We start from the raw sequence: 10918 nt of genomic DNA, 5'->3' as shown, positions 1-10918 counted from the left end.
ATGCTGACCAAAATTTAAAAATAAAAGAATTAAATAATATATAATAAAGCAGCCTTTAAATTATTGTGTTATATACACATTAGCAATTTTCTTACAAAATGCAATAAGATCATTTAGTTCAATCAAGCTTTTTACTATTGATATTTTATAGAATGATATTTTTCTATTTTTTATATGAAAAAAGATAGGACATATAGAAATTATAAAATTTGCTTGTAGATTCATCTTTTTTGTTTTGTCAATTTGATGTCTTATTTATAAGTTTTTATTAAAGATTCATATTTACAAAAAAAAAAATATCTCTTTAAAAATATACAATTTTTTAATAAGTCACAATTTTATAAACAGATATAATATTTTAAATATAATCTTTTTATATATTATAAAAGAGTAAACCACAAAAAATTATTGGAATTAGTGTTGGTTTGGATTGAATTTTTGAAGTGAAAAAAATATTTTTTTAAAAAAATAAAAAAGTAAATTATTTGCTTTTTTAAAAGTCAACAATGATCAATTTGGATTGACTTTTAAAAGAATACTTATTTTTTTTATTTTTTTTAAAAAAGATCTTTTTAATGGACAAAAATTATTTCACATTTAGATAGACTTTTTAAAAAGAGTTTTCAAGTATTAAAAACATCTTTTACTTTTATTTTTTTAAAAGTAATATATTGTTAGCTTTAGAAAAAAACAAATAATTTATTTTTTTAATAAAATACTTTTCTTAAAAGATGTATTTCAAATAGGTTTTAAATTGAATAAAAGTACTTTATTTAAAAAAAAAACTTTTTTTCATTCAAAAAAATCAATCCAAACTAATACAATATCTTGTTTTTAAAAAAAGCAAAAGCAAAAGACATCTTTAATCTTTGAAAATTATTTTTAAAAAATTTATCTAAATATAAAATAATTTTTGTCTATTAAAAAAATATTTGTTTAAAAAAGATACTTTTTCAAAAGTTAATCTAAATGCCTTGGAATTTATTATTGACAAAAATACCTCTGAATTTTGTTATTAACAAAAAATAATCTCAAATTATTTTAAAACGTGACAAAAAGGGTATTTTTTTATTACAATAAGATATCTTGGTCATATTTTAAAATTATTTAAGAATATTTTTTGTTGATAACAAAATTTAGAAGTATTTTTGTTAACAATAAAATAATTGGATATATTTCTGTGATTTACCAATGTTAAAAATATATGTTACACATATATATTATTTTATAGTATGGGAGTGGATCCTCTCTAGTGGAAAAAAAATTGGATGGTGTCAATTGTTTAATCTAATCTTTCATTGTTCTCTTTTTCATATTTATTTTTTGTCCCACTTATAAAATTAATAGTGAGATATCACACTTTATTTTTTCAAATGTTAAAAAAATTGAGAGAATCTATTTCTGTAAATTGAATTTGTATAAAATTAAAATCTCTGTGATCTATAATTTTAGTTGTGATTTGTGTGAAGATAATCATGTATTATTTTTTATGTAATAAATAGATAGATAAATAGATGGAGTAATTTAAACTATATAACACAAAAGTAAATTTATAAAAAATTATAACTGATTATAAGTCTTTAAAGAAAAATAATTTCAAACAAGTTTTTGAGAAAAATTTAGAATGAACTTATAGGTTTCTAAAATAAAAATATAAAGTCCGTCCTTGTAAAATTGCAGCTTATAAATCCTTGATGGAATAATGGAATAGAAGATTAGCGAAAAGGTGATGATTTTTCAAGGGCTTTTATATTGCAATTCTTTAAAAATTTATGGGTAATTTCTTATCTAGAAAACTTATATGTCTATCATAAAATTTTCTCAAGGTACTTAATTTGTACTATTTTTAAAGACCTAGATATAAATAGATAGCAAAAAATCCTAGTAATCATAAAAATAAATACGTTCATATAGAAGGAAGAAACAAAAGCTTCGATGCACTAATGAGTTATATCATCAACCATCCTAATTGATCACAAATTGAGTTATATAAAAACGTCGTAAGAAAAAAATGAACTAATCGACACTTGATTAAGCGGACAAGTGAGTTCACTACTTGATCAATCCAAATTAGTTAAAGAATTTGCTAGCTACAACATATATTTTCTACTAGCTAGTTGTATGAGATTCTCCATGCCTTCTTCGTTAATTAGGTAAGTCAAGTTTCTTCTTTTTGTTTTTTCCCTTTTTCTTTAAATGTAATGTTTTATACACTATCATTTTGGCTATTCAATTAGTTCACTACAAAAAAATGATATAAAACGGCATTAATAATATGGCGGTTCTATAATATTGCCATAATATTTGAGTATTATGACGTTTATGATTATTATCGTAATTAATTGGTAGTTAACGGCGTTTTTTTTTGTCTTCTGGCGGTTTTAAACGCCATTATCAATTTTTATAAAATGCTCAACCCTAAATTAACCCATCATTACTGTAATGAACTTGAAATGCTGCCAGTGTGAGAGAAATCTTGAAGCTCTCTGCCACTGCGATCTCCTCTGTCACGATCTCTCCTCCGACGACTCCTCTCTCCAGCGACGGTCTCCTCCGGCAACGTCTCCTCCAGCGGCGTCTCCTCCAGCAATGACCTCCTTCTGCGATGTCTTCTCTAGTGACAGTCTCCTTCGGCGACGTCTCCTCTTGCGACTTCTCCTCCAGCGACGTCTCTTCCAGCGGCTTCTCCTCCAGCGACGAAAAGAGGAAAACACTCTTTGTAATTGTTATATTCTTGTGATTTGCTATAAAATTATACCATTGCTTTGCTTTTCTGGATGAGTTATGATTTGACTACGACAGAATACTCTTAAAATTAACTTTCTAAGAGATTATATTTAGTTTATTGAACTATAGCAATTTCTCATGTTAGTATACTCATCTTTGTCAGGGCTTTGTCCTGTCTGATCCAAAGAATAGGATGTTCCTTTGCAGTTTTCTCATTGTTATGGTTTGTGGTGCTTATTTAGTTGGCAATGCATTCACCATCAAGGAGTATAAACAAGTAAGTACGAATTTCTATTCCAAACTTTTAACTCTGAAATCTGAATTGCTAGACAGAAAGAGAAAAGATTGTTATAGCTTAACTTTTTGTAGGTTCTTGTAGTACAGGAAAAAAGAGGTAGATTCCATGGAATTGGCTACTGGAAGTTACCTTCTGGAGTTGTCGACGCGGTATGCAGTACAGGAGATTTTTGCAGCATGGTTATTGTAACTTTTGTATGGAATTTAATCTTGATATATCGTTGTGACATTGTATTTATGAATTGTATTAACTAATTTAAAAACACAATATGTATGTATGATTTGCACTGAAATTCTAACTCTATTTTCGATATATTAAGCACAAAAGAGGCATATTAATGATTTTCTTAGGAGGAATTTGAATTTTCAGTGATTGAACAAAAATCATTAATCACCATCACCGAGTCCTGTTTTTCTATTTTTCAGGGAAGTGCAGAATTCATTCTTTGGGAAATCAGATTTGTCATTTCTTTGCATCTTGCGCCCTCTTTCTGTTGAGATCAAAAAGCAAGAATTGGAAATTGAAGCAGCTCAGGTACTTTTGTTTGACGATTTCACATCATTCTTCTGTTTATTTCGTTCACCCAACGTAACTTTTCAGCAATTGATACTATGAGTATGAGATGATAGAAGGAGAAATATCCAAAAGATGAACCTAGTGGTGCTAATAAGTTATTTTCTTAATATACAGAAAGAAGAATTAGGATTTGACCACCAGGAGATAGCCATGCCATTTGTGCCTCCACCAGATAAGGTAAGTTACATGGTTATTTATATTAATTAAGATTTAAGAATGAAAATGTGTTGCTGATTTCAGATTATTAATTGTTTCTAGCTTTTGTCAATGGAGGAGCTGCCGGAGAGATGCCTTACTGACCCTCGTCTTCCAAAGTAAGATTTTGGGGGGTGCAATGTGTTGTTAAAGAATATGTATAAGATTCTATTTAGAGAACATTCATGTATCTAAAGCTAAGGATCTCTGATGACTAAGTTTGTTGCTTCAGAACTTACCGGAACAAAATTGCTACAACTAAATTCACCCCTTGGCCAATAGAGATACGGTTCTGTGAACTTACAACTTCAACAAATCAGACCAAATCTCCTCCCAGGTAATACTTTGCAGGGGGAAAAGAAGGGTAGATCAATTCTTTGCCTTTTTTAATACTTGTTTAAATATTTTATGCAGTTTGAATTTTTGGTTTAGAGCAAAGGGAAAACTTTCAGATGATCAGGCCTTGCATAGGTACATTATCTTGTATCACTTTGGAATACTTAACATTAAGCATAAGATTTCTTGGATTTCATATTTTTTGTTTGTCCATTAGGTGTGTGGTGGCATTTGCTTCTGATTTAATATTTCTTCAAGTAGCTTTGAATCCCCACCGGAAGCAGGGTATGAAGGCAAGTTCTGTTAGTCTTGATCATGCGTAAGTACACAATTAACATTTTTTACATCTCAGGCATACCATACAAGAGTTTTCAATTCTTCAAATTTTTGTCTTTACATTCAGAGATTTTGCTAAATTTGGCTTAGATAAGTTTTTTATCACCAGGGAGAGTATTGAATTTATGTGGCATTTCTAAAAATCTTATATGTCTTCTAGTCAAGTGTTCATCATGTATCTTTTGTACTATGTTCTTTCTCTCTAAATGCTTTTCACTGCTGCATCTAACTTTCAAATTTCAATACATATCATTATATCAATTACAAATTATGTATTAATTCTTTCTCATTAAAATCTTCTTTTAAACTCAAAAAAAGAAAAAGTAATAATTAAGCTATTATATTTTTAAACCCCACTTATTGCCAGCTTATTATATTTCTAATAATAAGGCATAAATGTGACATAAGAGTGTTTATTCAATATTAGTCACTACCGAAATACGATTCTTTATTATTGATAGTGTTGACATTAATAAAACCATTAATTTAATAATTCAATGTGTTTAAAAAAATTCTAATTCTTTCTATGTGGCTATTTATCATTCTCTAGTAGTGAAGACTCTTTCTTCGTGCAACAATCGATTTCAACAAGCTTAGCTACCTGGAGAAATTAAATTAAATTCATAATAATCCATAATAGAATAATGTACACATAATTAATAATGCATCTATTCTATAACTATAATAAGTGACTAATAGAATGTCAAATGATATCATTTCTTATTAGTGATTGATTCAGTCTTATTACATGCCATCCAATCACTTTTCATAATCTTGGTATAACCTCATAACTAAAAAAATCTTCCAGAGGTTGATGTGCGGATTGTTGATGATGATGTTACAATCAAACTCTTCCAGAGGAAGAAGATTAATTGTCTGCTTTCAGTCGCCAAGTTTCTGGATGAACTTCAGTTGGAACTTCACCATGTTGCAGGCGGACATGTTGGCAAATATTACAGTTTCTTGTTCAATAGCAAGGTTGGTATTTCTTTTTGACATGAAACTAACAAGGGCAATCATAAATCTTTTGAATCACATTGTTATGTTTCTGTATTTTAACTATGGCCTATTTCACTGAGGCAGATAATAGATGGTTCTTCAGTCTATGCCAGTGTGATCGATGTTATGGACACTCAGTATGCAGCAGCAGTTCCACATACAGGTAGCTATTAGGTTAAGGGGATAATAGTTTCAAGTTTAGGCACTGCACCAAAGTTCAAGTAACTAGTTACATGTACGAAAATAAGAAAAGAGAACTGTCTGTATTGCAAATTATGATCCGTCGAGGTTATTAAGTAACCTTAGCAGTCTCTAACTTCTCAAAGTAATAATTAGTGGATATGATTTGCTTAATTATTTGTATAGGAATTATTACTTTTAATTTTTAATACTAAAAATTATATATTATGTTTGATATTTTATTTGAGTTATATAATATTTTGTTTATGGGTTATAATTTTTTGTTATTATGAAATTTTAAACAAAAAATTGTTTGCTTAATGTGGTAAAAATAATAGTTAAAAATGCATTTTTAAACGATAAAAAATGTCTTTTTTATTCAGTAAAAACAGCAGGTCATGAATGCCGTTTTAAACAACATGAAATGCTATTTTAACTCGGTAAAAATGTCGGTTTCAAACGTCGCTTTAACCAATTAAAAAATGCCATTTTATCCGAAAATAACGGCAGTTTAAACCGCCGTTTTAACCAACAAAAAAATGCCGTTTTATTCGAAAATAACGACGACTTAAACCGCCGTTTTAACCAACCAAAATACCGCCGTTTTATCCGGAAATAACGGCGGTTTGAACTGCCGTTTTAACCAACATAATAGTGCCGTTTTAACCGGAAATAACGGCGGTTTGAACCGCCGTTTTAACCAACTAAAAAACCGCCATTTTATCCGGAAATAATGGCGGTTCAAACCGCCGTTTTAACATGTTAAAAAACCGCCGTTTTAACCATGGGAATTGTGGCGGTTTTTTAAAAACCGCCATAATAACCAAATGGCGCTTTGAATTTCGGCGGTTTTTGTTATCCGCCATTCAAGGTAATAACGGCAGTTCAAACCGCCGTAATAACCCTAAAAAACCACCATAATAACCAAATTTTTTTGTAGTGATTTTTATAATTTTACTAAATTTATAATTAAATTTATAATTTTTTTAATTACGTTTTTATATTATTTTTAATTTTATAATTAGATTTTTTTATAACAAATATGAAAATTAATAAAATATTTTTTTAAAAAATATGTGATAAAAAATTTAATTAAATTTTTGAGTGTAGCTATCTTTCATTTACAAAAAAAATATTTTATTAATTTTAATATTTTTTATATTAATAAAAATCTAATTATATAATTAAAAATAATAATATAAAAATTTAATTAAAAAATAAAATATAAAAATTTAATTACAAATTTAATAAAATTACAAAGATTAACAGATTAATTAAATCTTGACTAACTAATCAAATGGTAAGCTAAAGAGTATGGTATATATAGGTTAGGTACTTAAGCGAACCTCTTCTTGTGTTTAGTGGCAATTATTATTAATCAAAGTAGTCCGTCAATAAACAATGTAGGAACTGAAAACTGGGTTTTGCTTGTTAACAATGCAAAATTCAAGGCATTTCATTTTGGTATTTTACTGTGAATATGGGATTTTGAAATTTCAATTATAATAAATACATATTAATTTATTTTACTTATAATTTTTTCATATTCTTAATAAATAATGCTTTTATGAATATAAATACTAAAAATCAGCTATCGGTTAATTATTTATACATAAATACATATAAAAATAGGAGTGAAACTAGACTAATTATTTAAGGGGACGGTGTTTAATATTTTACTAAAAATATTTTATATTACTATTTCTATTGATAAAATTAAAAAAATTAAATATATAATCTCAATTAAAGTAAGACAATAATATATAAAAGTTACCACTTACAGTTTTGTATCATGAAAAGGTTATTCGACGTTTTTTTTCTATTTTCAAAATCATCTATAATTGAATTTGTGTCGAAAATAGCTGCTAATTCTTTTTCTATATAGATGACCAAATTGTCTGCAAAAAATTCATCAGCCATCTTACTTCTGAGTCTTGTCTTAACAATTTTCATTGGTGAAAAAGTTCTTTCTGTTGTTGCTGTACACACGGGTAGAGTCAAAACAAGACGTATTAATCTATCAACCATGTGATAAGTTCTTGATTTTCCCGTTTCTTGCAACTTCTTGTATAATTCAAAAAGTGTACCAATGCCTTTCAAATGATTTGGTATATCATGTTGATAATGTTGCAACTAAGATTTCAAAATATTCAGCTCATTAGAAGAAAAGTTAAGGGAATAAAACTTCTCAGCTAACTTGCTAATTTCTTCAATATTTAATGATTTGAAATTGTTCTTAGGATCCAAAGCACAATTCAAAGTCAAAAGCCCTATTGTTTGCTCATTAAATCTACTATTCAACTCTTGTATTTGAGAGTCAATTGTTGCCAAGAATACATCTATTTGATAATGATGCTCAACTGTCACATTTAGTTGACAAGATCGACCTCTTCCAAAAACATATTGTGCACTCATATTAGGGACTTCAATTTCATGCTTTTCACAAAAATCTTTAACATTTGCAAGAAAATTGCACCATCCACCATCTCTCAATTATTGAAGAAGTAACTTTGATGTAGAAACAATATGCATTGCATTAAGAATATCTTGAGATTGTTGTTGCAGTGCTTGGCAAAGAACATTAGTGATTCCCATAATCTCTTTCATCAAGTGCAAAGTGAAAACAAATTCAAATGACAATAATATTTTACTAACACCATAAGCATCACCTCTTTGTGCATAAGTTGTCCCGTCTTCAATGATATTATTGAGAACAATGTTGGTAGCAGTAAATATTTTTACCAAACTGCAAATAGAATTAAAGTGAGAGTTCCATCGAGTATCCCCAACTCTTTGTAAAGTGCTTATTTGATTCGCACCTTTGCCTATTTCTAATTCATTTTGAGCAACCAAGTTTGCATTTTCAATTGCTTGAGCTTCTTGTAATTGATCATGTCTTTTTGAAGAAGCACTAACAATAGTGACAATAAAGTTTAATTGAGTAAAAAATTCATGAATTTGAAGTACCTCTCTTGAAGCTGCCACCAATGCTAATTGTAACCTATGAGCAAAACAATGTACATAATATGCTTGAGGAGAATCTTTAAGAAACAAAGCTTGCGAACCATTCTACTCACCCCGCATGTTGCTAGCACCATCATACCCTTGACCCCTAATATTTTCAACTTGGAGATTATAATGAGAAAGGATAGAAATCAATTCTTTCTTTAAAGTTGTTGCACAAGTATCAATGACATGCACAAGATCAAAGAATCTCTCTTTAACAAAACCATCTAGAGTAACAAATCTCAAAACAATGACCATTTGCTCCTTTTTAGATTCATCTCTAGCTTCATCAATAATAATACAAAATTTGGTATCTCCAATGTCTTCTCTAATTGAATTTCTCACCTTAGTAGCAAGAATATGTAGAATTTCTTTTTGAACATCATTTGAAATATACTTAGCATTTTTTTGGAGCATTTTCCAAAACATTCTTTTTCACTCTTTCATTGTAAGATCCCAAAAATTTCAATTTCTAAAAAGTTACCTCTGTTGCTTGAACTTTGGCTTTCATCATGTCCTCTGTATGCGCAACCTTAAAATGTCAACCATCTAATGCAATCTATAGATGCTCCTAGTCGTATTCGATTATTTTCAATCTCTTCTGATGTTTGCTTATGAAGAAGTATGTCGATATGTTATGATTGTTTCATCAAATCATCACATGATTTCAGTGCCTTATGATGGAATGAGTTGGGACCTTTGCCAATGTGATTCAAAAGAGCACATTCTTTTTTACTATTTACTTTCTTCCAATTCCTGAAACCATTCTCAATAAAAGCATTTGAACTCGTATTGATTGAAGGTTTCTTAGCAAAAAGAAAGCATGGAAAACAATATACAGCATCATCTTCAATAGAATATTCTAACCAAGATGAAAACGATTTAAACCATGAAGCTTGAAAGCGATGATGACTTTTATCACCAGAAAATGGATAATTATCAAGAATTGGTTGATTTGGCCCAATTTTAATATAAGTCCGACGAATTTCAACTCTTTGATTTGGAGGAAACTTTCAAATCATTGGTCGCATTTCAGGATCTCTTTCCAAACGAAAAACATGCAGTTGATTTAGAAGAAGTCGAGGACGCTTTGAGCTATTTAATGGAGAACTTGAAGTGAAATTTGATGACCCCTCAAATATTAGAGTAGTAATAGTAGAAGCATCTTCATTCTCTTGATCTTTTCTTTTAAAAAATGTATCAATGATTTTGAACTTACTCATAATTCAAATGGCCAAATAAGTTCCTATAATTAAAAATATATTTAGCAAAAAGTGTAAATTACAATCTAGATCTTTATAAAATATAAAAATTATATTTCAATTTAAAATAAGATATTAAAATTAAGAACAATAATATTAACATTGTAGTATAAATAATATAAAATTGTAATTAAATAGTTAACTAATAAAAAAACTAAATATACAAACTAACATATAATAATAAAAACTTAATTAATAAATAATAATAAATTAAATAAATAACTAAATATATAAAAAAACATAAAAAAATTAGACAAAACTAACAGAAAAATAATAATAGAAAAGTCAATAGTTCAATAATTTTTTTTAAATAAAAAAGAATAAAAATAGAATCTTTTTTGAAAAACAGGAGTGAAAAATCACTTGTTGAATTACTATTCTTTTTTTTAATCTGCAAAAAAAAAAAAAACAAGAGTCAAAGAGGTAAAAGATAAGAAGATTAAAGAGATAAAGAAGAAGAAGAATAGAAAAAGTCAAAAGTTATTACCTGCAAAGTGAAAGTAAAAAGTGTAAAAACAAAAAGAAGAATTGGAAAAATATGCGAATAAAGAGGGAGCTGACAAATAAAAAAAGGGGTGAGAAATGGACTTTTGGGCTAATTTTTTTTGTATGAATTAAAGGGTGGGGTGGAAAAGTAATACGGACAAAAAGGGAAAGGAGGTTTAAAAACAGAAGGGAGATAGACTTTTTTTTTGTTTTTTTAATGAAAATTAAAATTTTGGCCTTTTAATAGTATGTACTTCCGCCCCTGTATAAAAATATAAGATAATCAGATTTTGTATATATTTTAATCAAAATTTATAACTAATATAATCAAACTTATTCAGACTCATAACTTCAAAAATAATATAAGAATAAATGACTATTTATACCCATGAAAGATGATAACACTGACATATGTACCTATAATGGATCGAAACTGATCTTGTACCCACGAAAGTTGCCATCCGTATGACAAAAGTATCCTGCTTTGATTATGCACTTGCTTCGTTATTATCCGAAC

At 28.2% G+C, this 10918-nt stretch overlaps 1 protein-coding gene across 1 annotated transcript; it reads left to right on the top strand.

Annotated features, from left to right (window-relative positions):
- The first annotated feature begins 3868 nt into the window (after positions 1 to 3868).
- On the top strand, positions 3869 to 5641 carry LOC130975967 (acyl-CoA hydrolase 2-like). The gene is made up of 7 exons (XM_057900679.1): positions 3869 to 3915; positions 4029 to 4133; positions 4211 to 4267; positions 4350 to 4451; positions 4578 to 4582; positions 5277 to 5446; positions 5552 to 5641. Exons 1-7 carry the CDS (start codon positions 3869 to 3871, stop codon positions 5639 to 5641), a joined length of 576 nt encoding a protein of 191 aa, XP_057756662.1.
- Positions 5642 to 10918: the final 5277 nt, after the last annotated feature.

Source organism: Arachis stenosperma, chromosome 1, assembly GCF_014773155.1.
Source record: "Arachis stenosperma cultivar V10309 chromosome 1, arast.V10309.gnm1.PFL2, whole genome shotgun sequence".
Lineage (NCBI taxonomy): Eukaryota > Viridiplantae > Streptophyta > Magnoliopsida > Fabales > Fabaceae > Arachis > Arachis stenosperma.
The sequence above is the reverse complement of the archived record's forward strand: the minus strand, read 5'-3'. Positions and strand labels throughout refer to the sequence as shown.

What these genes read in the sequence shown, in the direction of transcription:
- LOC130975967 (XM_057900679.1), top strand. Translation starts at nt 3,869, where the DNA reads ATGGAGGAGCTGCCGGAGAGATGCCTTACTGACCCTCGTCTTCCAAA. An exon ending in GATGATCAGGCCTTGCATAG is followed by an intron (nt 4,268 to 4,349) that starts GTACATTATCTT and finishes TTTGTCCATTAG; the next exon opens with GTGTGTGGTGGCATTTGCTT. An exon ending in GTTTCTTGTTCAATAGCAAG is followed by an intron (nt 5,447 to 5,551) that starts GTTGGTATTTCT and finishes TCACTGAGGCAG; the next exon opens with ATAATAGATGGTTCTTCAGT.